Genomic DNA, 26,214 nt, shown 5'->3' with positions numbered 1-26,214 from the left:
GCCTGCGCCGCCCCGCTGCGCTGCGCCTGCGCCGCCCCCGCGCATGCGCGTCTCGGGCCGCCTGTCGGGGCAGGGAGCGCGGCGGGGCAGGCGCGGGCGGGGGGGCGGCGGGGGCAGCGCCGGCCGCCCTGCGCCGGGCCTCGGCCCGCAGCCCGCGGAGGAAAGTGCCCCCGGGCCGCAGAGGCGGGGTTGGCCACACACCGACTCAGCGCCGCGCTCGGCGGCACCGAAGCGCAGCCTCAGCCCCTGGGCTCAGCCCTGCAGGAGACCGCACCGACGGCGGCGTTCCTCGCGCCTCCCGCCGCCCCCCGCCGCCCCGGGCACCGGCACAGGCCTGAGCATCAGCACGCGGCTCCCGGCTCTTCTTACTAGATCTGAAATCTTTGGTGAATATCAGTTACTAGCTCAAAGTACAGCGATAAAGCTGAAATGGAACTGAAAATAAGTGAGAGGGCGGTGTTTGAAAGTCCGTGTAATTAAAATTAATTGCACTTAAATAATACAGCATCTGGGGAGATACTATTTTCTGAAGAGTAAAAGACTTCCTGAAAGACTACTCCCATCATTTTTACTTAATAAACTTAATAACAGTAAGTAGTGCTATTTAATAGAGATTTGATAGTTTATTTTCAATACCAAAATATGAACTGAAAATAAAAAAGTAAAAGGTTACCTGATCTGAGCAGAGTCACCAAAAGCACCTGCACAGCTGTCAGAGTGATGGCTACCACTGATGCTGTCAAAATGCTTCCCCTTGGGAAAATCCGGTGGGGGGCTGTGGGCTCCCACCGTGCTGGAGCAGCGGGCACCATGGACCCTCACTGTAACACGGATACAGCAGGACAGCGCACGTCCCCAAGCCTGGAATCATAAGATACATGGTATTTTTAACATTGACAAGTGTTCTGAAGTGATCACAAAAGAGGGTGTGAAGTCCTAAAAAATTCTTCCAATGATGAAGATACACTTCTACTTTCTCAATGTATTTATTAGTACCATAAAACTACAATTGTTCCAGCCTATATATGGAATGTGTTTCCAGCATCATAAAATCTACTCTGGGATGAAGCCCAAGATCCTGTATCTTTAGGAAAGAGCTTGTCTGTAATTATTCTCTGAATAGTGTTCTTCTATCCTTGAACAACAAGACCGTAGTTTTTAAGCAACATTTAAGTCCATCACCTCAGCTCAGATGAAATGAAATGCTCCTGTTACTCAATGTCCCAATCGTCCAGGCTTGCCAAGTCCTACACACAGCCTCAGCAAAGGCAAAACTGATGCCACAAACGCACATGAATCTGGGCTTATACATTCACTCAGCCAGGAGGAACATATTTCTCTGCCTACAACTGCAGGAGTGAAATGAGCCCTCATACCACATGGCAATCATGGCTTTGTTTCTTACCTGTGCTTCCCCCTGTGGTTGACACTGGGTTTGGATTAGCTGCACTGTCTGTTCCTCCTCTTGATTCCAGCTAGGCTGTTTCTCTTGCAGTTGTGGAGCTATTTGTCCTGTCAGTGCCTACGACAACAGAAAAGGACAGAAGGAGTAGGGGTTATCACAGCAACAGGCTTCTTTTTAATTATTTTACTTCTGAGTAGAAAAAATCCATGACTGTTGCCATGAGGACACGTAAAGATTTTCCCCAAAATTAATTTCTAATTGTATCAATAATTGTGACAGAAGGTTCTCACTTGACAAAAAAATTATTATGTATCAGGGTTGCTTGCTCCTGACATTGCAAAAATGCTGAAAAATGAGACAACTGCAGAAGAGCGAAGGAATCTGGAATGGACAGATGATGCACTGGAAAGGGATTTGGCAGTCCAAACCCATACTGAACAATTTTCAGTCTTCCAAAAACTCTTGTTATTCTTCCTTATTCCCAGCCTCTGCAATCCCAGCCAAAAATAGTGTAAAATTATTGTTGAACTGTATCTTTCTAGATATTTTTATCTTCTGATTTTCTATGTGAGCTAACAATTCAGGATTTTTACTATTTTAACTGTGATCACATACCACCACCACCCCGAGAAGTCTGGAAATACATGTAAAACTAGACGATGTTTAAAATTCTGACTCTGATCTAGTAAAGCACTTTTTTACATATCATTAAAGAACTGCTCACATTCTTAATGTTACACTACCTGAGTTAAAAAATGTGTTGAACAATGATCTCCCTGAGCAGCCACTTCTCAAATCAAATGTTTAATACCTTTTTTCAACAGTCTCTCTTCTACAGAATTACTACTTACAAGCCTGTAAACCAAAAACTCATTAAATACTGTCCCCTAAAAAACAGTGACACTTTCTGAAACTCAGCTGTTTCCTCACCTATGGCAGTGAGCACCAACGCTTGTTCAGAGTCCGTCAGGTATTTTCAAAGGAAGTTTTCTACTCATTTTTTGGTTTCTTAAAGGAAAACTTTCTTTTTTACATCTGATTTCATATTTTCAAAACACCAGGTTCTTTTAAGAACTTATTTTCAAAAATGAACAATAAACAGTATTGTCTTCTATTCAACTGCATTTTTAAAAAAATCCTTCCAATAGCAGCGCATTTGCTAACAGTGTCTATCTTGCACACCCCTGTGTACCTGGCCAGTGATGTGAGGTGAGCAAGAGCTCCCCTCCACTCTCAACACATCTTTCCAGGAAAAGAAACAGTCACTTGAGAGAAGCTTGCCAAGTACATCTTAGAACTACATGAACATCAGCATCTCACCACTAGTGGATTTGAAATCCAATGATAGACCATCAAGAAGGACATTTATTGTTTATCAAGAGCAGAAAACACCCAGAGATCTTAATGTTCGTTTTAACTGTCCCAACGCAGAAATTTAGATGGCTTGCACGACGGAAGTGGGAGGGAAAGACAGGAACAGAAGATACGGTAAGGGAAAGGACAGGGTTTTCATTTTGCCCTCATTCTGATGGGAAGAAGCATGTATGACTGATCTAATCTTTAAAGGGATTTTAAAAGGCCAAATGAACTACTAAACTTAAGGACAACCTCAACCATAAATCCTACTTTCACCTAAAAACATCTTCCCTCTATTTTTTATTTTTAAAAATCTATACTATTTCTTAGTGTAAAAGTCACCTGTATATGTGAATATCTCCATCTCTTGCAATTTTATCACATGATTCTTTAGCCTTTGTATCTATCAGCAGATCTAAATCAGTGTCATAGAAGACAATAGTATTCCCATCTGCATGGCTGACACCTGTGGTGTGGCAGAAGTGTGGGAAGAAAGGATAGCACAGAAGAATTGCTTGTCTTGGTTGAAGTTTTTTATGGATTCCTAAAATTCAACTTAATTAAAATTCACATTAATAAAGCATAAATCTCTAAAACTCTAATTTACAGAATGAGAAGACCAGAAAAATTGCTTTCTTATTACTTCCTCAACCTACGTTAAGAGCGCAAACATTTTAAGTTATCTGCCTGCCCACATTACTGATCTACACAGTTCAAAATTAATTTGCGTAGCATTAGAACTATTAATTTATGGTGCAGTCAACCAGATAAAAATCTAAAGATCTATGACAGTAGTCACATTATGTCCTATGACTAAGCACACCTGACTGGGTTATTACATTCTGTGCATGCTTCATCATTTTTCTTTTCTTGTCTATTGACTAGATTGAATCCCTTCTACTGTGCTGCCTTGTGTTGCTTTAAGGCAAAGTACTGCTTTATGTTTTATACTGCATCGGACAGAAAGCATAACAACACAATCTGAAATACAAAATAAGAAAAGAATAACTTAATTGTATTGTTAATGTTTGCTCAAATTGTAGGCCCCAGAGGATATTGAAAATCTTACTGGGGAGGGAAATGAACATACTTTCAATTTACCCTCAGGCAATGCCAGGGCACTCCACAAAAAACAAAAGCCCCTGGAGTAAGGCTGAGGAACAGCCAAACAGGAAAACAGCAACTACACTTAAAGTACTAACGATGTAGATAGCTACAGATAATGAAAGCAAAAGCATTGTGAAATAAAACATCTGTATTTCAAGCACAAATTAGTCATAAATGTAGGACAACTAGTGGCATACCTCTTGGAAACACCCTGGATGCCTCATCAAATAGTAATATGACTGACAAATTCCATATATAATTACATAGTTTGTGCTACAGCTACAAACATAATTTGCTTAAATAACTCATGACATTATGCAAACTGATTTTGCAAATGTATTAGACTTCGCTTTAGCATTTTCCCTTCCACTATGAGCATCTATTAACCATTAGCTTGAGTAAGAGGTTCTCTTACCAGATAATGCCAACTGTGAGCACCGCTCTTATTAACTCTTACATACATGAGAAAATGGAAGTTCAAGAAAAGCTCCAGTATATCGAGCATTGGAATCACCGTGTCAAAAACAACACACGATGTCCTCTTGCTGTCAGCTTCCAAAGCAAGACAGCTAGAGCTTCCATCTTGCCTTTTTATGAAATAAGAGCTTGAAGGTTCTGCAGGTAGCATTCAACAGCCAGAGAAAATGAGTAGTGAATGCTGTACCACTTATCTAGAGGATGACACACCTATGTTTAGTTAAAGTCGGGTGATATCTAACCCTTATTGCAATATGATGGATGCACAAACTGCTAAGTCCTTGGGTTGGTTATCTTTAAAAGGGACATTTTGTCTTAGATTCCTGTTGTACATGCAACGTGGCAAAGATGGAGACCGCTAAGGAATAGAGTCTGCACAGAGACAACTCCTCAAGGACATTGTCAAGGCACGAGATATGTTAATGTTGTTACCTTGAAGATATACTAGGTCCTTGAATGGAATGTGCTAATTGTCCAGGTGTGAGATATGTTAATGAGTTCCCGGAAAGTTAATGAATAGACATGAGTGACTTGTATAAAGAGGGGGCTGAAAGGTTCCCTCGGTGTGCATGACTTTGGTGGAGTGATCCCCCATGCACCCAGTGCTGCTGAATAAAGATAATTTCCACTCACTCGAATATTGGTAACTGATTCTTCAAATCAATTTGGCGACCCAGATGGGACCTCCTCTGCTCGGCTGCGGGACCCATTGAGAGCCGGGACTCCCTAGGGTACCCCTGGGGATTTTCCCGGAGGGGTACTCATCTCATCTGGATCACCGCAGGAGCAGACAAGGACTCCATCTTACAGAGCGAAGGTACTATCTTTATTCAAATATTATATTAATTGTAAATATTATATTAATATTATATTTTAAACAGTACTGTTTTGGATTCTGTTCTGGGACCGGTCCATCTGTAAAGCTGTCCGTAAGGCGTAAGATCATTGTATACTTATGCAGGATGGCATATACCGGGTAGCTAGCATCCCAGGTATACATCTGATTCTGGTTTGGTACCTGTTCTGATATTAAGAAAATATCAGAACTCTGATTCTGTTCTGTTTTTGGTACTTGTTCTGATATTGAAGAACTCTGATTCTGTTTTGGTATTTGTTTTAATATTAAGGTAATATTGGAAATCCGTGTTTTAGTTGGAAGACTGAAACGTTTGATAATTTGGAGTTAATCTGTGTATGTAAGATTAATAATTATAGGATTAATATTAAATATTATACTTATTTTATGTTGGAAATGTGAGAACATTTCTGTATAATATGAATGTTGGTGTGTGAGTACTGTCTTGAGCATCCGAGGGGTGAGTGTAAACCCCTCTATATGTTTTAAAGCACATATAGTGTAAAGAATTATTGAGTATATGGTGGGAGTTGCTGCTTAAAGACAAAATTCGTCTCTGAGCAGTTACTCTGTGCTGTTTGGGCATCAATTTGGCGAACCAGCCAGGAGAACTCTCCACCAGTGCTGGAACCCAGAGGCCTGGGGACCCTCAGGGCCCCCTACTGCATCTTCTGTTGGCAAGACTCCCCTACCCCTTGGCTTCTCACACAGGTGGACAAGGACTTCTGCACAGCATAAAAGGTATTTATATTTATTCTTTCTTTTGAATATTTGATTGTCTTAAGATTTGGTTTTACCCTGTAAGACGAAAGACGGTATGCCGTCTCGCAAGGTTGAGAAGAAGGGACGCCTTCTGAAAAGGGTAATAGCCCTATTTGATTGTCTTAAGATTTGGGAAGCTAAAAACTTCCTTTAGGTTGTCTTAAGATTTGGGGAATTCCTAGAATGTAACAACTGAAATAGCGCTCTGTGTCTTGTTTGTTCTATGTGTTGTCTTGTTACATGTTCAAAATTAGAGTTATGAAATGTATGTTGAAAAAAAAAATCTGGTAATTCTAGGCAAATAGCTGAAAACTTAACACTCTGCTTAAGGCCAGAAAAAAATTAGAATCTGTTTTTTGACAATTGTTCATTGAAATGCGTACTTTGTGTGATAACGCGAACTGTCAGCGTTACTAGAGTTGTATGTAAGTGCACGGTAGCTTGTAACATACTGCCTGTGTGACTGAGGGCTGCCCGGAGAGTGTGATGTGTGTGAATGTCACTGCAAAGTGAGTGAGGAGTCATGATCTGCGTGTCCGTATTCCCCGCAAGGGGCCGGCCAGAGAGGGACGGAGCGATTGAAAAATCAATTTATGAAGTGTTAGAATGCATAATTAGAAATTAGAGCAGGAAACTGGACAAAACATTAGAGCTAACATCATTTGGAAAAAGCACGAATTAACCTCTGCCCTTAGTGTCATAGGTGCTGTCTGTATACTCGAACAAAGGGTGGCAAGTGTCTAAGACATATTATCTCCTTTAAAAAAAAAAAAAAAAAGACCAAGAAATAAGGCTAAATAGAGGTCTTGAACTGTGGTGTGTGTTCTGAGGTAAGTGCCTCCAGTAATAACTAATACATTGTAGACAAATACCAGACTTATTAGGAAGATGGGGGGCAGACCGAGCCAAGAAATAAATACCAAAACACCCCTGGGATGTATTTTGAAGCATTGGAAAGAATTTGGCGGAATTCCCAGTGAAAATTTGAACAAAAAGACATTTTAAAAATATTGTCAGAATTGGTGGCCTTTGTATACATTAGGTGATGGTGAAAGATGGCCACTCGAAGGAAGTCTTATATTACAACACAATTTTACAGCTTATGCTGTTTCTTCGTAGAGAACAAAAGTGGGATGAAGTAATGTGTGCAGATATGTTTGTGTGACAGGAGTGCGGGATTGACACCACCTGATCTTTGATTATGGCTCTAGAAAAGGATAGGGAAAAACTGAGACCTAAACTAGAAAGATGTTCTTATTGAAACTTTTGTATGTTTAAAAAAAAAAAAAAAAAAAAGGAGCTCAGGTTGTGGTTCCTTCTGTGGAGCAACCAGAATGAAACACGTTGTAAGATGAAAAAACTTGTACTAATGTATGTAGGATCTGAAGCAGGGGATGAGTGTGTGTGTGTAGAATCAAAGACCCTGTGAAAGTGTTAAAGTATTGGGGTGAGTTTGTACAAACCCCCGTACCCCCTCGGAGGTGCGGCAGAGTCATGCTGGATGCATGGCAGGGTGTTTGCTGTTTGCCTGCAAAGGCATGACATATAAGAACACAGACTTAAAGCAACAAGGAGCAGATTTGCGTTCATGGTAAGAAAGCGTTAAAACAGAAGTGCTGTTGCAGAGGCAGGCTTGTGTAACCTGCAGAGCAGGAAGAGCATCTCCTGCCCTGAATCCTTCTGATGGTGAGGAGGAGGGGGTTGCTGTTGCTGACAATTGAGCAGAGGGACCTGACAATGTCACCCCAATTGCTGCAGCATTTGCAGCACAACAGGACCGGTAACGGCCCCTTTAGGGCAGGCTATGGGTTGGAGAATAAAGGTGCATCTTTGATGGGGAAATTTAGGAAAGTTGGTTATGAAAGACTTAAGAACTTATTTGGTGTTAAATTCAGTGAAAAGAATTTGTTACAGTTGTGGGAGCTGCTGGCCACCAGGAAAACATCCTGAAACCTTTACAGTACAAACTAAGAAAAAAAAATAAGAACGCCAAATTCACCAAAATCTTTGTTGGGATGAGATTTATTAGAACATCTAGACATTTAAAGGAGAAATGAAACCAAAAGTTTAAAATGATCAAGTGATTGAAATATTGAGCTTATCTTTAATTCAACAGAAAAGTGGAAGAGAGGACCCCCCTGAAGTAAAAGAAATCTATAACCAGGTATATCTGGGAATAAGTTCCAGGTAAGGAAAAAATGCTTTACCTGTTACAGTGAAAATGATAAGGGGGAGGCCTGCCTAGTTCAGGTAAAACAATATCCCTTGGTCAGCAGGGCTGTGGGGGATATTGGCATAAAAACTGAGATAAAATACACTCTGTAGTAGTTCTACTAATATAAATCTGTGTTTTACCACGACAGTTACTTGTTATGGGATGCACAGATGAAACTCTGCATTGACAACAAAGTACAAGGAATAAGGTTGGTCAGGTGCCTCCTACCATAGTCAAGGGCAAGACTGGGTTGGCCTCTGTGTTTGCCAAGAAGAATCTTGAGCTCTGCTGTTGGCTGCAACCCAGTAGGCATTGAGTGGTGGGAACATGTGCCATGCCAGACCTTGATGTGAGGAATGATCCCCTTTGTTCTAAGAGGGTCATCCAGGAAGGAAGAACATAAAATGACCCATTGAGGCACTGATTTGGAAATTGGAAACCGCCTGGCCGACCATGAGGCCAGATGAGTAGCAGAGGAGGTGGGAAAGGAGGAATTATCCTTAATACCAGATGGTAAAATCCAAACTGTAAGTACAGATCAGCAAACAAACTATTCTAAAGAAGACCTAAAGCTAATTCAGGACATGAATGGTAAAATAAAATTAAGTAAGTGGGCCTATTTGGCAGATGGCCGTATAGTGGCACCATCCAATTTAATATGGACCACAGCCCTAACAGAACATAATAAGACTCATTGGGGAGCTGATATGTTATATAAAAGTCTAAATCAGAAATTGATAGGACGAAACTTATATACTGTAATAAAACAAGTGACTCAGCAATGCGAAGTGTGTTTACATAATAATCCCAATGTATCAAATAGAATAAAACTAGGGAACATTAGTAGAGGATATTATCCAGGACAACAGTGGCAAGTTGATTTTTCCAAACTCCCAAGAAAAGGGGGGTACTGATATTTATTAGTTATGACTGATACGTTTTCAGGTTGGCCAGAAACTTTCCCTTGTCGAACAAATAAAGTAAGAGGTAACGAACGGATTGTAAAATGCTAAAAGTGATAAATGAATTGCCTTATTTCCTAGATACAGTTTGATTGGTATTTTGCATGTGTACTCATTTGATTTGACAATGTACAAACTTTGCAAAGGCTTCAACAATGCACAGGTATATTTTAAGCAGAATTTTTTTGGAAAACAACCACAGATTAAGAGATCTTTTCCTGCATGATTTGATTTTAGCAATGAAAGAAGTTCTTAGAACTATTAACACCACAAAAGAATAATTATCAGATATAATTTTCAGTCTCTCTTCATACACAATGCTTCCCATTCAACCATGCAAAAACTTATACTGTACACAGCTGAAATCAAAATGTAGAGAATTTAGAAAAGGCCTGAAAAAGAGTGTGCTTGAAACAACTGCACTACGGCCCCAACCATCTGAAACCAGTCTGTTCCAAAGGGCTGCATCATATAAAAAAGACTCAGTTAATAATGATCTTTAGTAGTGGCTCAGCAGAGACTCAGAGAATGGGACAGTGATGATGCCTACATCTGGGCAGTTAAGAATGATGTGTGTGAAAAGCTGTCTCACACACTGCAGGTTAGGTTTGACAAGAGTTTTGTTAAGATCTATAGCCAGAGACCAACACAGCTGCCAGCAAATTTTCCAGTGTTTGCACAATCGTATCATTCTGTTTATAAAAGACAGACAGAGATAATAAGGAATTTTGTTTTGATTTTGTGAGTGAATTCCTGTTAGAAAACTGCTAATGGAACTTGATATTCAAATATATAATGCACAAATGTATTGAGTATGACCTCATTTCTTCCTCAAATTCAAGCAATATTAAAAAAAAAAAAAAAAAGGACAGCAAACCAGGAAGCAATGGTTTTTTTATATGTATAGCTGACCTTTCCTACACTGATTTTCTGAAGACATGGCAAGGGGTTGTCATCTTTGTATTTTCTCACGATATTCTGCTGTAACTCTTGCTGTGCCCACTGTCTGCTGCAACTGAGACCTTGAGAAGTCTCTAGTCCAACCTTTGGGTTTGTGTCCATACTGCACAGGTGTAAATAACCTACAAATTAACAAATTGCCTTTCTACACATACAAACCCCATATATTAGAAGTTGTAATCCCTTCACCCTAATACAAAAATCAACTTAAAAGGCAAATAGTTATTTTTAGTCAGTAATCTGAGCTAGAAGAGGTGTCCAGCTGCAGAGTATACAGCAGGAGGGATTCTGCCTCTCTCAACACACAAAAGAAACACAATATACTGTAAAATGCAAGTACATCAAATGCTCTGAGGCTCCGCTCTTCTCTGAAAGGTTAGATGGAGGAGTACAAGCATGACAGATCTCCCATATTCCTTAATCATCTTTGGAGTCTGGAGGCAGCAAGAAAACTCCCAAAAGATGCTAATAAGGATCAAACTTATTAATAGAGCAAATCTTAACTATGGCTAGGTGCAATATAAGTCAAAAAAACAGGGCATCTCAACTTCCATGCATGTTCAGGCAGTCTGGTTTTAAAAATACACTGCAATCTTAAAAGCTGATTTCACAATAACTGTTTTGTGTACACTACTTCTGGGAATCTAAAGGTGTCTAAATGGCAAAAGAATGAGGGTTTTTTCTGCTTTACATACATACATACATATATATATATATTTTAGCTATCACTTCCAATTCTTAATGTCATTAACTGACAAAGCTCCCTTCTGGCAGAAGGGACAGAAGTAGTGCAGGACATCCTCCTCGTCACCTGCTACAGCCATGTGTTACACAAGCTGCCTTGGGCTTCAGAAACCACTGCTTATTTTATCAGGTTAATTTATTGTAAAATGTTGAAGTCTGCATTGCTCCACAGCAGAAATACATTTGCCCCAAGACTCAGAAATAAACCCTCCCAACTGCTCTTCGGAGAGGAGTCAAAAGCAAAACCAAAAAGGTCAAAATTTAGCAGAACACCTATTTTTTCTTCCCCTCCTTCCCAATGCCCCCCCATTTCTTTAAGTTCTTTGCAGAAATACCATAGACTTTAAATTAACAAGAAGGAAAAGATTTAATTATTCTGCTTAGGAAACTCTACTGCAGAAGTCACTTCCACTGTTTGATCAAAACCACAACAGACTTCAACTCCATTGAGTTTGTCAGGAAAGATCACCCTTAAGCCTTTGTAAATGAAAAGAACTATTAAGTGGTAAAAAGCAGTCTGCTTTCCCTCAGAAGACTGGCAAGCAGCAGTGATCAGCCTGGAAACAAAAAACAGCGAGAAAAACAAATGCTTCTGACTGAACTCTCAGCCCTCACAATTATTAATAATTTTCACCTGTTAGTTAAAAGCAATCAGTCACTGGAACACTGCATACCTACCTGACTTGAGCTTCGCTGGTTCAAGTCTGGGTGTCAAAGGAGAACAGTAGATTTCTTCAATAAGCTTCCTAGTCACTTTCAGTTTTGGCAGTGTTTGTGCTTCATAGTGAGTAATTTTGTTTTCCATCTCAATCACATCAAAGAGAGACCATCTGCATGCTTAAGTTATAAAAAAAAAATAGGAAAAAAAAATAAAGGAAAAAAACCCTAAAGAAATATTCTACTACAATTCAGTTGCAATAAAACATAAAACAACAGTAGCAATAATAACACATTATCTGAGCATGATTAAACAGCTTGCAGCTGATGCCAGAATGAAACCACAACATGGAAGAGCCAAGTGTCATGTGATTTTGCAGAGAGCAGCTGCTGTTACTTTAAAAGGTTTCAGCAACCTACACCATGAAAATAAGAGTATTACACTCTTGTTACCTAGAGTCAAAAACAGGACAGCACCCTCAAATTACAAGCTCTGCAGTTAAGTCAATGCGTGTGATTAAAACATTTGTCTTCGTAGAACTGGCATTCCAGACTCATCCATTCCCACCTTGCTACATAAACCTTACTTCCTTCACAAGCCTTTGACACTCACCCTGTTCCTCCACCCCAAAATCATTTTTCCAGCAGGCATCAAGGAGTAACTAGATACATTTCCCAGGACACATAATGCTACTGTTTTAGCCTTGTCCTGTCTTTCTTCAGCCTCTAGTATTGCTGAAATCACTAGAAAAAAAACAGATACAATTCCCTTGCAATCTACCTTCAACAAACTATAGTTAAAGTTAACAGACTATAGTTGAAAAACTGTGGAATGCATTACAGCTTCTCATCTCGAGAACTGTACACACCTTAACTATGCCCTTCCTACTCCTCTGGACAGGACAAATACAGTTATGAATTATTTAACATTTCTTCAACAGGAAGACAGGCATCAGACATGGCTACAATGCAAAGCACTCAAAGAAAAAAGTAGCGTGTACAAAACTGACCATGAATAGAAGTCATCCACATAAAGAGAGAGCTATTAAAGAATAACTCACATCAAAACTTCAACATCCACAGCGAGCCAACTGCATCAACTAGGATTAGTGAAGCACTTTCCTTCATGACATATAAGGCCTGAAATTATTCATGCAACCATAATGAGAGAGAGGGGGGGGGTAAGAGATAGGGTAGAGTTTAACAATTGTAATAGTCTGTTTAGCTGTTTAGGGTAAAAGTTGTAAAATTTAAGCTGTTTGCCAAATCTTACACGGTTTGCTTGGGTACTGTGATAAGGTGTACGGGAGTAAAGGGCTTCATGACCATGTAAGTCCAGCTTTATGACCATATAAGTCCAAAGAAAGATTACAACCTTGCAAGAACAAGCCAAAGCTGGTTCTGCGGTTTGGACAAAGAGCAGGACGTTACTGAGCCTGCGCCAGATGTGGGGGTCACGAGGAAGACTCACCTGCCTTCATCCTCAGGACCCCTAACGACCACCACCAGGGGACACTGCGCAAACTCAGTCGGGAGAGAGATATGGAAATGACTTGCAGAACTAATTTTAATACAAAGCGGGGATAGGTAATGCATATGTATAGGCGTATTACATCATATTACGAATATGTAATGAGTTGTCTTATAAAAACAGAGCAAGTTTTCGTGTTAGGCGCACACGGTTTTGGCGGGACTACTCCCCTGTGCTGCCCAGCGCTGAATAAACATACCTACTTTACAATCTTACAGATTGTGGAGTCAGCTTTCCGCACGTCAATAACATGAAGCTATCTTTACCAACAGATAATACTCACCACGTGGGCTGAGCAAAGCTCAGTTGTAAGATTCTCCTTGTTATGGTCCAATAGGTTTTAATTCAGTACCTCTTTAGACTTTCAGTGTTTTTTGTTTTTTTTTTCATATTCACCTGTCTAATGGTGGACCAGAAATGTTCAATTTCCCTAGCAGTAGAAGCAGCAACTGCCCTCACTTGTTTCTCTTTTCTTGCGTATTTCCTTAGGAAGTATCGTATCCTCATGATGATGAGCCACAATTAAAATCAACTTAATAAAACCATAAAATCATTTTAAGTTTTTATTCTGTTCTATCTAAAAAGTGTATTACTAAAGAATGAAAAAACCAAAATCCCTTTAGGAGTACTGCCCAAACTTTACTAACACAGTGGAAAGGCAAACAAAAACTCGCACACTTGCAGCAATTGTGTCCTAACAATGAAAATGCTGCCTATTCTCCCCCCTCTTTTCTGGCTGAAAATATTTAATTCACATTACTCTCCTGGAAGTTGTCATCCTCCATCTTTTGTCCTCGAACAAAGTCAGTTGCCACCCACTACATATCTTCCAAAAGATGATCATGGTGTGGTTTGTGCCAGAGGGCCTCTTGGAATTTGGGTAGACGTTTCAGAGACCACAAACCTTCTTTCCTCGGTGTTGTTATCTGCTGCAGAATTTAATTTTCCTTCAAGTAAACAAAATTACAGTTACATTTCCTACTGCACAATGTAAAACCAAGACAGAGACACTGTGAACAATGTTAGCTGAACAAGCCATAGAAATGCTTATTCAGTCCTTGGAAACATTCTATGCTGTCTGAAGTTGCCCTTTATTAAATGACAATGAATAACACATCTTGTGCAGATTTATGTAAAGTCTCTCAAGGACTTTGGGATGCAGTAGTATTATGTAAATCAATAGGGAAGTTTGGGATGCAGTGGTACCCAGTCTTGGCAACTTTATTTTTACCTCCTAAAATACAGTCCCTCTAGATCTCATCAGAAGAGCAGGGCTTTTCACAAAATTGGAATGCTCTTCCAGATGGCAGATGGACAGAATTCTCAAGAAAATCCATATAAAAATGCATTTAGTTTGTGGCATTTTTATTAATACATGCAAGCATCCTGCAACTGCTGGCAAGTAAGCACAAGCAGCACAAATTTTCACTGGGATTCCTCCCCCCTTATTTTAAGTGTGCTGCATAAAAACTTAAAATAATTAATTCTGTTTAATTAAATCTCCTTCTAGAATTTCATTACAAGAACAAATCCTGCTTCTCTAGAGAATCTGCCCGATTCCTTCTCATTCCTTTTCTTTCTTCAGTAAAAATCACATGGCATGTCTGCATCATTAATTAAAATCAAAAGAGAGATACAGCTATCTACAGAGCACTCTAAATTTAAATGAGCAGAAAGTTTTACTGTAAAGAAGGATTTATACCCAGCTGTGTGATACAATGGCTATCTGAAATCAGTTATTAGTGTCTGGTAAAGTCTTTTGCAAAACCTACTGAAATTGTTTCCTTGTTTCTCCCTAGGTTGAGGTAATAAATTCTGTCATCCACAAAGGCTTAATACAAAACACAAAGGACAACGCTGCCAGGACAGTGTGAGGTTTGCACACTGTTCTCTTGCTGCATCTTGTCACATACTTACCTGCAACCTTCCACACACACATTAAATTTACTTTGAAGCATGGTATTGTTTTGATTCAATGAAAACAAAAATCCAGCACAAGAATATTTAAATTGAGAGTCTGGTAGTCATCACAAATGACATAAACAGATATGTTCTTCATAGAACTAAAATTTCAAGGGAAAGTAGCAGTGAAGTGCCCAAAGTTAATCTTGTCTAGACTTTCTTAACGAGATATGTTGCCACTGTGTTTCTGAGGATACTCTCTTCCCAGCATTCAGACAGACTATGTAACTGAGCAGAAACAGATGACAACAGCAATTACAATACACAAAAAACAGCTGTTCAAAGCCACATACGATATAATATGCAAATCTGATATCTGTTGCTCTATGGGAACCGGAGTTGGGATCAAAATCACATGCTTATTATTACAGTCTGCTGGTTGTACCTGCTGAGGAAAAGCTGGGTTCCTGCTGTGTGGAGCAGGTAAGGAACTATGCAAACCTGACAAGTTTGGTCCATTTTGCCATTGGTTTTGCTCCTGACTAATCTCTTGAACCATGTGAGGAACAGGAGGCACTCACCTGCAGAAAAACTTCTAAAAATTGCAATTTCAGTGATTAAAATAGTGGAATACAAAAAAGAACCAACGAAAGTAGCAGTACAGACTGTGACCTAGTTGGTCAAATCAAGTTTCTGTCATACTACAATACAACTGCACACCTAAGAGCTATAAAGATGCAAATCAATCAGCACATGAGTCTAGGATGTACTTACCCACTCTGTACCCCGACAACACAAAGATCGCTTTTAACAGCATCCTACGGAGAGGTGCTAGCTAGGGAATCAGTCCCTATCAGGGTATCAAAGGCCCGAAAAGGAAAAATTTCACGCAACATCAGTTAAGGAAAACAACAAATTAGGCACAGAGGGTATAAATTTAAGGCCGATGCATGAAAAATGAGATGTGCAGCGCTCGCTAAGATTTCTAAGATTTTCTCCAGAGGGTTTTTAAATCACATAATAATTGGTATTAGATATAATGTTACAATTACAGAAGAGCTCATTAAAGCAATTATCTTTAATTACAAAGCTTAAAACTCACATTTGACTGTAAATACTTTGTAATAAATCATTAATATCTGTACTAAATGTACCAGTGTTATTTTAAAGGTCATGACACTTTTTTTAAACTGCTATCAAAACTAATTATGAGTCTATATGTGAGGTACTATTTTGGAACTAAAATAAAGTTAACCTAATAAAGTAATCTCATTAACAATAAAATGGTGCATTGGTCTACCACTTCCAAAGCTCTGTCCACATTTACCTTTGATTTCACTTTTACATGCTCTTTATTTTGCTGTGAAATGGTCTTTGGAGTCACAGGACAGCCTCCTGCCCAAGGAGTGGAAGGAGGGTCACCCCCACGGCCACCGGCCTTCCAGCCTCGCGCAGCCGCCCCAGTTCGCCGTTCCAGGAGGTTTATCCAGTCACTTTATTTCTAGCAGCGGGACACAAGGGCTCCGGCGGCACCTGCCGGGTCCTGACTGCGTCCCTTTGGCCTTCGAAGGCGGCGGGGCGCGGGGGGGCGCCGGGCGGGCGCCGGGCACAGGCCGCCCCCCAGCTCGGCCCCAGGGCGCTGCCCCCTGCCCTCCCTCGGCCCCGGGGCGCTGCCCCCAAGCGGCGGAGCGGCTCATCCCTTTGGGGTCCCGGCGCTGCCTTGCGAAGGCGGCCGGGGCCGCAGCGCCGCTGGCCGGGCTGTGAGGAGCCTTCGGCGCGGAGATAAAGTTCGCCGGGCAGAAGCGCGGCGGCAGCGCAGCGCCGAGCCCCGCGGCGGGGGACGGGTCCAGCGGCCCCAGCCTGTCCTCAGGAATGCCGCCCGCCGGCGCACGGGGCCGCGCTACCCCAGGCGGGGAGGAGGCGCCTGGCCCAGCGCCTCGGCCGCCCCGGGGGGAGCAGAGCCGGAGCCTAACGCCCGGCTCAGCGGCCCCGGCACGGCGGCTGGGCGCGCACAGCGGGGCGGGCGAGCGCCCCCTCAGCGAGACAGCGCGGCCCCGGCCCCGGCCCCTCACGGCGCTGCCCGTCCCGCCCCCGCCGCGCTCCGCCGGCGCAGTCACCACAGCGGCCCCCGCGGCCGGGCCGCCGCCCGGGCACCAAGCGGCACCGTCCCGTGAGATAGCGGGCGCTGGGGCTGGGGCGGGCGGACCGCACGGCCCCTTCGAGTTGTGGCGGGCGGCCGTCAGGCACCTCCGCTCCCCCAGGCCGGACGCGGCCCCTCAGGCCCCGGCCCAGCCTGCGCCTCCCCCCCCCCCCCCGCCCCGTGAGGTGAGCCGCGCCCGCCCAGCGGGGGCCCCGCAGCGTTCACAGCCCTCCCACCTTCCTTTTAGGTTTTCTTTTATTCAGCTCCTGCACTGAAACACCAAATTAATAATCCTCTTGAAATAAAACAGCACGCACGCCCAGAGGCAATAAATACACTGGGTTTTTTGAAAGTTATTGTTTTCCTTAAAGGCTATGAACAGTTCTCACGGAGTTCAGCTGAGGTACATGTCAGTTTGGGGGCCTTTATTATAAGAAAAAAAGGTTGGTTTTTTGTCAGATTGAAAGGAATAGAAAGAGAGCGCTTTGGAGGGAGGACTAATGCAAACGAGTGCTCCAGCAAGGGACAGGAACGAAAAATCAAGGCAGGATCTCTCTCTCCAGCACATATATAGACACTTGCTCTCACAAAATAGACCAAACAGAGCAAGGCCTTCACAATAAAATAAAAAAACTCCCAGCTAAAACCCAGATAAACAAGCACATCCCTTTTTAAAGGACAGCTGTACTCTAGGGGGAAAAAAACCCCCTAAAAACACACAAAAAACCCCAAACAAAATTCTAGAAGCAGCAGTAAATTAGAGGCTTTGGCCAGAAACTACTGAATGAAGGAACCTAGAGCTGACTCCTTTTCTGTGGCTGCCACATCACAAAGCAAGCCTCTGCGCAGAGCCAGCTCAGGAAGCGCGTCAGGCACCTGTACCAGCCCCGCGTGCTTGGGGAGCCTCGGCCGCCTCTGCCCCAGTGCTCTACGGGCAGGGAGGGCCCCAGGGCTGCTGCCTCCCCAGCTGCTTCTTCCACCACCTCCACCAAAGGCTGAAAACAGGAGCAAGTTGTCAAACCAGAGCTGGGGAAAGGAGAACAAGAACTCCAGAGTATGCAGGTCCCCAAAGCAAAATTAAAACTGGTTCCTAAAGGAAGACGGTCCTCAGACATGTGCTTCCCATACCATTGCACATTATTCTGAGCAGCTTGACAGGAATTAAGAGTTCACACACGGACAGCAAAGGCAGACTTGATTAAAGCCCAGAGGAAGTCAGCACTGTTCCTTTCACATGTGCTAGGTTGCTTCAACCCCAAATCTAGCAGATGGCTAGGTAGTTCCCACTAAAAACTAAAATACTAAACCTGCAGCAACACATTTAGCGATCCACCACAGGCAACGCTAGAACATCCATGGCTGCGCACTTTGAACTGCTGTTCTAACCATGAACCAACCGCTTCTCCTCATGCCTCAAACTCAGGTGTGTGAAACACCTCAGGCAGCGAAGGCCCCGTTACCCACAGAGCTGTGGATCTACGTTCTCCAGTCTGCCCAAGCACGTGGGTAATACTGGGGGGATGACACCTCCCAAAGAAAAGGTCACATCTTGAAATATATCATCCAGTCCATGTTCCAAAATTGAGACCTCTCACCAAGTAAGGAATTATTTCTTTCATACTTGCAAAGCTTTAGAAAACACAGAAAATTTGTTTCAATACCAAGAGTTCACAGCAGTCAGCATTATAATAAGTTCCTAACCCATGTGTGTTGTTTCACAGGAAAGTCACGGATGACATGGGAAATAAAAGCTTAAAGTGTTTAGAGATCAGGTTAAGTAAAGGCCAAGAAAATAACAACAAAAAAAAAAATCAAAAGTTCATGGAGTCATAACTTCATAATAATATAATAAAAGAGTGTATTAAAATTATTTGCCCCATCTTTATGTAGAGATCATACATATTTAAAATACTATTTCCCAGGTAAACATGTAATAAAAATGTTATTCACATAGCAATTAAGATATCCTGCATTACAAGATTCTTTTAGAAAGCTTCTTTCTCATTACACTGTGTTCAAGTATATCAGTCAGGTGAATGAGTCAGTAGTATAAAAAGCTTCTTTTACTTTTTCAGCTGCACCATCTTCTCCACCCAGTTTCTCCTGGGCATCCAGTTCATGTTCTGCAAGCACACAAACCCATTTACTGTATTCCTGGATTTAGAAAGGCCACTTTTTTGTAGACAAAGGGAACTGCAAGCAGCAAGGGCCCCACTTCCAGCCACTTACTGGCTCAGTCGGAATCATCATCACAACCATCACTGCCTTCGAGATCGCTGCTGTTCTGTAAAGTCAAATGAAAAATGGTTTGTCAATATTTCATTTATTTCTAGAGACCAACCCAAATCAAAGACATTGATTTTAAACTTCTCCAAAAGTGTAAGAAAATGGGGCTAGATCCCAACTTCATGTCTTAGACCTATCTATTATAACAAACTTCTGTGATGGTATACCAATAATGCCTCTTGTAGCAAAAAAAACCCCTGTATGTTGGATTACACTCAGCAGAGAAGAGATTTCTTCTCATTTATATTTACAACTGTATGATTACAACCTCCAGTATGTGGGTAACTTAAAAGTGTGATAATAGCATGAAATAGTGATGTTTAAAATAACACAGGTGAGACAAGTTAACAAGTGCTTTTTTCATGCAAGACCCTCAAAAGCTACATTTGCTATATTGTCTAAAGCCAGATTTGAGAACTTTTGTCTGCTGCAAAGAATTTATGTCCAAACTCTACTAGAGATATGCAAGGGCTCATTAATACTTGTTTAAAAATTAAATCAGTCATACAAAATAGTATAGGGGAAACACTACAAATGTTAGCAACTTACAAGGAAAGCAAAGTCTGAGTTCTTAACTGGGAGCCACTCCTTCACAGGTGAGTCAATATGGTGTGATAAATTTGAGGGGTTCTGTAATTTTTTGAAGTAAGTATTTTGACTGGTATGATTGGCATCAAAGGATTTTACAAAGAAAGGCTAACGTAACAATATGTCTGTAGTTACTCTTTTTTCCTCACCACTACTTGCTGAAAACATAAACCTCCAAATCCCATGAATTTAAAATTGACAATTTAATATCCTACTACAAAACACATTCTGAGACTGAGACAGTTGACTTTGTAACAGCAAGCACAGCTCATTGAACTGCAAACAGCCTGCAGATTCTCAAAGGAGTCTGTCATATCATCCCTTATTTATCCTTCTCCAGACAGCTTGTGCCAACTGTGATGCCCGGACTGTATTTGGTCAAGTTTATCTAAAGCAAGCAGACCTGCCTCCTGCTAGCAATACATCAGCGATTCGGAACCTGTCAGCAGTAAGTCCTGTCAACATTCCCATCAAGACCTCTGACTCTGCACCACATGGTCTCCTCAAGTCCCATTTAACCAAACTAATGTGGCATTTGTCATAACCTCCCATCACAAATGTCCTCATACAGCACTATACCTCAGAAAAACAATTACCACAGGTACAAAAATAATCCTGAGAAATTTCTGCTATCTTGCTTGTACCATTCAACAAGGCTATAAATTTTATATGTTGAAACTCTTTCTCATACTCAAAACAAAAAAAATAAGCAGAGTTGGGATTAAACCTAATGCTCTTCAGAGCAAGATCATTAGCTACACAAAATGAAAGTAATTTTAAGGACTCCATTAAGTGAAGAAAAGGTCATTATTTTCTTATGTGCTGCACTGCACAGAAGTTTTAGCCCTGCCCACGATTTGTCCTTCAAGAATTTGCCAGCCTTCTGACAAATCTGAATCACACACAGGACTGTGAGGTACTCCGCAACCAAAAAACTGTAGGCCAGCACTGCGGGTGTGGTGTGTCTAGTATGCTTAGATTTAGTGCATGGTGGTTATTGATTTTTAAGTTCCACAGGGTCTTCTCATCTTATGGGTTTATTCCTGCTTTTGCACAGGAAGATCAATTTCACTGATCAACTGTAAGAGACAGTTAAGACCTCATTTAGCCATTCATACAGGTCTCGATTTATGGGACAATTGATTGCGCTACCTTTGCATGGTTAGGATACCGCGGCTGTTGAACATGGTGTCACTGGGCAGGCATCACCTTCAATACTCGTTAGGCTGAAGGCTATGTTTTTGGTAAACAGTCGGGCCTTGTGTTTGCCGAGTTCCTTTTACAAATTTAAATCTTTCTAGTGAGCGCACCTGGGTTGGGTCAACAGAGCATGTTGGAATGCTCGATCTTGTTGTAGTTAGGGCATTAGTTTGTCTGTTAATGGTGTTTGGTGGTAAGACTCCAGCAGGACTTGCTTCAAAGTCAGATCAGATTGACGAGGGACTCGTCCAATCAAGCACTACTGTATTTTAAATCACTCCAGCAGTTGTTAATTTAAATAAATACTTTGTGATTTTAACTTCAGATTCCTCATGTGGTTTCCAACCTACTTGTAGCATGCCCCAAACATCTTTTTACTCTTTTTCTTGTGAGGTTATTCTACATCTCAACCAGAAAAAAACCCCTAACTTAAATTGACATTTTCTTTCTGTTAAAAACTTATTCTATGCCTTTGTTCTATTGCAACTTCCAGCTGACAGCAGTTCCTGTTGTCAGAAATAAGATTCCACTACTTTATTCAGTAGGAGTTGCTCTGAGGACCTATTTTGAGCTCATGGCAGGTTTACCAAAAAAAACCCAATGGCCCTAAAATTTCCTCAGTTCCAAATCTTACCTAGTGAACAGTGCATTACACAAAAAGAATTAGCCCAAAATCAGAGTGGTTTTGGTATTTAATACCAGATAATAAATACCAGAGCTGGTATTTAAAGGCAAGTTGTCAAGCCGAAAACTAGTCTCTCAAACAGCTTCACAATAGCAAAGGCTGGTAAGGCGTCCACAGTTCCTGTTGCCAGTTTATAATTCTGCAAACTGGCCTGTGCTTTAAGGCATTCCTTCCTCCTGCCCTCAGCTGCCCCATGCAAAACCCTGCAAAAGTAACTTTGCATAGTTCATTCCACCATCATAAAGTGCTCAAAGATGGAAAAGATAACTACACATCATACTCCAGATGCCTGTCATCTTCCATGGCATATTCATGGAAAATAAAAACGTTACTAAGGGAAAAGCCACTTCAACTTGACGGCTTCCATTTGATAAAATAATGGCTTCAATCATTACCTTTGAACTTTTGTTGTCAGCTTGCATCCCAACAGCAGAAGAGTTGAAGTCATGAATGGGGAGGGTGTTTAGCCAGTTTGCCATGGATTTCTCCTCCCTTTCTGTGTTGATAATGGTAGGATAGATATACTGCTCTTTGAAAAGAGCAATCTTCTCCTCCTCCTCTGTCCACTCCAGTGGCTCATGCAGTCCATCATTTCCAAAACGCCTGTTGTATTTTTCAAAGTGTACTCTTTCCAAGACCAGCCCAAGTCCTGGGGCTTTGGGGACATCTACTTTCTCCTCTCCCCAGCTGCGCTCCATGATAGACTCGGCGGCATAACCTTTCACAATAGCTATCACCAGCCCAATCATCTTCCTTATTTGGTGCATCATGAAACTCTGACCTTTCACTTTGATCACTGCAAATTCTACATTTTCCCTCACAAACGGCTCCCCACAGTACATCTCCATTATGTACCGCTTGGCACTGGGGTCCCTGGGTCCCTTCTGAGATGTGAAGTTATGGAAGTTATGCGTTCCTTTATAGCATGCAAGCAGTTTATTGACTTTTTCAAGAGTCTCTTTGTCCAGCCGATAAACCTCTTCTTGCACATCATGGTCTTTATGGGCAAAGGCAAACGTTGGCAGCATGTAAGAGTACGTTCTGGCATCACATTTGTTCTTGGAGTTGAATCCCCCCGTCACTCTCTTCAGACCTTGTTTTAAAAGTGACATTAGGTTTTTGAATCAGTAGGTTACAACCCAATTGTGATCTCGCTCCTACCAACAAGAACATTTTTCAAATAAAATACAATCAAAAGATGTATTTATTTTATAGGACTCTAATTTCAAACTAACCAAAACAGATGGATTTATATTAAAACTGCTTATGAGTAAAATTATAATGGTAAGGGAGAGACCTTGTGCAGGAGAAAGCTCTTCCTTGAAAACATTTTCTCTGCCCATTCCAGTATCCTTACCCAGAATTCTGATGTGAGAAGGAAGATGGTTATTGATCTTTTCTAAGATGTCATCTATTAGCCTGACCTTTAGCGACACAATCTGTCCAGCTGCAGACACCCCCTACAAGAACCACAGAACAAACAAACATGTAATTCTGTACCTTGGCAGCTCTGGGGTAGCACTTGCAGAACTGTAACAGCCAAAGAACAAATTTATCCCTTTTTCTCACTGGTCATTTCAGGCTGCAGCCAGGCGAATGCAAGGCCACAGGGAGAAACCCAAGTCAGAGTACTCCTGGAAGACCTGATGGTGGTGTACAGCCATACAGCATCTCAGCAACATTCGACAGCAGAACACTGTGCTCCCTTCCATGACACCGCACTGTATTTGACTGCTATTAAGTAAACCACCAACTGAAAAGAAATTACTTATATGCAGTATCAGCCACAAACTCCAGTTCAGACATAGAACCCCACTGTGGCAGGCTTAAAAACAACAGAGATGCAGCTAAACTCTCAAGCACCGCATCAACCAGGCAGCAACAACAAGGAGCAGCAGCAGGCTGGCAGGCTGAAGCAGATGAAGGTGACAAACACAAACTTTAGGTATGAAGCACCAGCTTTACAAATACCATCTAATCAATATCCTGAGCTTTCTAAATGTTTGTTTGTACTCAAGTTTAGTAGTGGATGAAAGGAGAAGTTTCAAGCAACATTCCCTGCGAACAGTATTTGCTATTGGATCTCACTTTAGCCAACACTTTTACTAGTCAACCCAGTAGCAGTGGCGAGGGTACACCAGAGTTTATGAGAGCACAGGCCCTATCCAACGCACCTTATCCGTTCGAGCACACCGCTGAAAAGACATCTTCTTCATATCTTCCCCGTGGTTTTCCGGGATGCAGCCTGACTGAACAAGGGCAGATACTAAGTCATCTTCAATTGTCCTGAACTGTGAAGATCCCACGTTTCTCTAGAGGAGGATACACAGTAAAAATAAGAAATAGGACAAATAGTAATAATTACATAACTGAAAATGATAACTGAAAAATCTTGTTAATCAGACAATGTTGTGAAATTCTTTAAAAGCCTTCTCTTCACAGTCCTAAAACCACTGCCATTCTCTAACAAAACTAACTATATTTTACCGGAGTGTTAATAAAATACCTACGTTCCAACTTACCTTTTACCGTTGTTGCAAGCAACGGATTATTTCTAACTTCACCGTGCAATATTTCTGCAATAGAATTTTTTGACGATTCCTTCAACTGCATGGAACAGCACCAATGAAACGCTGTTCCAGTGCCTGCAAGTTAATAGCTGCTGCTCCAAACATAGCCTCTGCAAATTCTGCTTCTAGAAATTAGATTCGGTTCTGTTGCTCAGTTCACCCAAGCTGTTGTGTAACGCAGACTATGGTTTTCTCCAGTGACTTCTACACTCATCTCACAGATGAGCTGTAACAACAATGCACAACTCCGCTTTCATGCAAGGCTGCAAAGCACACACCCTTGACACACACCATTCAGTCAGGAAAGCAGCAAAGCCGATATGCTTATGGGCACATCCGTGCTAAGTGCCTCAGGCTTACTGCTGTTGAACAAATCTACTCTGTTGTACAAACATGAAAAATTCCCTTCTCTGTCTGTGTGCAATCTTATCAATTACCCCGTGGAGATTTTAAAGAACGCCTCGGGAGCGCGTGCGGAGCTTGCAGCGCGCCGAGAGGGGCAGCAGGTGGAGCAACATTCCTCCTCTTGCTGCAACACTGCCTGGGGACGGGGCTGCTGCTGGGCACCGCTGGGATGATGCTGCTACAACAAAGCAGCATCCCTTCCTTCCACATGCAAACACAGAAGTCTTGCAACAGTTTTCCTGTTTCTAAATTGCTACAGGCGACCCCACTAGAGCGCATCAGAAAAAGGAGTTTAAAATGCCTTCAAGTACAGATAACCTTTTCAAAAGTACAAGAGATTGCAACATGGAAGCTAACCTGTTTCATTCAAATACACAGCTCAGTTGTCCTGAATCTGTGCCTAGTGGGACAACTTGAGGTCTAACCTAAGAGACCCTTGGCCCGACGGCTCTGAAGCGCAGTGCTCTGAGCAGAGGCGGGACGGGTCAGCAGGCGATGGCCGGGCAGCGCCGCCGGTTCTGACAGAGCAGCAGTGCCGGCGCTCCCATCTCCCTCCCCTGCTGCAGCTGGTTCTGACAGGTCTCCTGCCGATGCTCTGTGCTAAAGGCTGGCTCACTGGAGCCACCAGATACCAGAGATGTGCCACCGACGTGTCATTTGCGTTGCTGCCCAGCCCAGCCGCCGCATCAGGGGCCCTGCCCCACTCCCCAGGCCGCGGGTGCGCCCCTGCTCAGTCCCCGTGCCCGGCTCGGGCCGTGCTCCGCCAGCCCACACACCTGCATGCCGTGGTAGCCTTTCCCGGAATACGCCATCAACAGCACGATCTTCCTTTTGGGTGACTTTTTATCCGGGTCCTCCGCACCTTCCCTGTCCGCACCGCCCTTCAGCCGCTTGTCCCGATGCCCGTTCTCCGCCGGCCGCGCCGCCGCCTCGCTGCTGCTCCTCAGCCGCTTCGCCTGGGCGGCCGCCACGCCCGGGGCCTGCGCCATGGAGCCAACCTGCGGGCACAGAGCAGCGGGGAGCTCAGCGCGGGACGGAGGGGACGGAGGGGACGGAGGGGACGGAGGGGACGGAGGGGACGGAGGGGACGGAGGGGACGGAGGGGACGGAGGGGACGGGGCCCTCGGCGGGTACGCACGTTGCGCAGCCGGCGCCAGGGCCCGCCGCACGCCGCGCTCCCGGCAGCGGAGAGGCCGCAGCTCGCAGCCCGCAGCGCCCACCGCAGCATCGCTCCCGAGTGCCGGGCGGAGAAACCGGCGGGGGAACCCGCGGCCGTCACCCTTAGCCCGCCACCCTCAATCCCAGCCCCAGCCCGGCCCCGGCCCCTGCCGCCGCCGCCGCCACTTACGCGGTCGCTGCGCAGCGACGCCACCACGCGGGCGCGGCGAGACACGTGCCAGCTACGG

The 26,214-nt window shown here is 42.9% G+C and overlaps 1 protein-coding gene, 1 long non-coding RNA gene and 1 other non-coding gene across 4 annotated transcripts; all 3 read right to left on the bottom strand.

Moving 5' to 3' along the window:
• Window positions 1-3,784: 3,784 nt before the first annotated feature.
• On the bottom strand, window positions 3,785-3,923 carry LOC121082803. The gene has a single exon (XR_005826132.1). It is a non-coding gene; the product is annotated as a small nucleolar RNA SNORA49 (small nucleolar RNA).
• Window positions 3,924-11,327: 7,404 nt separating this feature from the next.
• On the bottom strand, window positions 11,328-11,681 carry LOC121091871. The gene is made up of 2 exons (XR_005829065.1): window positions 11,523-11,681; window positions 11,328-11,401 (listed from the first exon to the last, which is right to left on the bottom strand). It is a non-coding gene; the product is annotated as an uncharacterized LOC121091871 (long non-coding RNA).
• A 7,227-nt stretch (window positions 11,682-18,908) lies between these two features.
• Window positions 18,909-26,214, bottom strand: PUS1 (pseudouridine synthase 1). Of its 2 annotated transcripts, none has more exons than XM_040602109.1 (6): window positions 26,157-26,214; window positions 25,585-25,806; window positions 24,008-24,145; window positions 23,191-23,293; window positions 22,229-22,926; window positions 18,909-19,358 (listed from the first exon to the last, which is right to left on the bottom strand). In XM_040602109.1, the coding sequence occupies exons 2-6, from the start codon at window positions 25,795-25,797 to the stop codon at window positions 19,308-19,310; spliced, it is 1,203 nt and encodes a 400-aa protein (XP_040458043.1). In that variant the 5' UTR covers window positions 25,798-25,806; window positions 26,157-26,214; the 3' UTR covers window positions 18,909-19,307. The 2 variants fall into 2 exon arrangements, with proteins under 2 accessions (XP_040458043.1, XP_040458036.1); XM_040602102.1 differs by lacking the exon at window positions 26,157-26,214 and adding an exon at window positions 25,947-26,137.

The sequence above is a fragment of the Falco naumanni genome, chromosome 1, assembly GCF_017639655.2.
Source record: "Falco naumanni isolate bFalNau1 chromosome 1, bFalNau1.pat, whole genome shotgun sequence".
Lineage (NCBI taxonomy): Eukaryota > Metazoa > Chordata > Aves > Falconiformes > Falconidae > Falco > Falco naumanni.
Note: the sequence above shows the minus strand (reverse complement) of the source record. Positions and strands in the feature narration are given on the sequence as shown.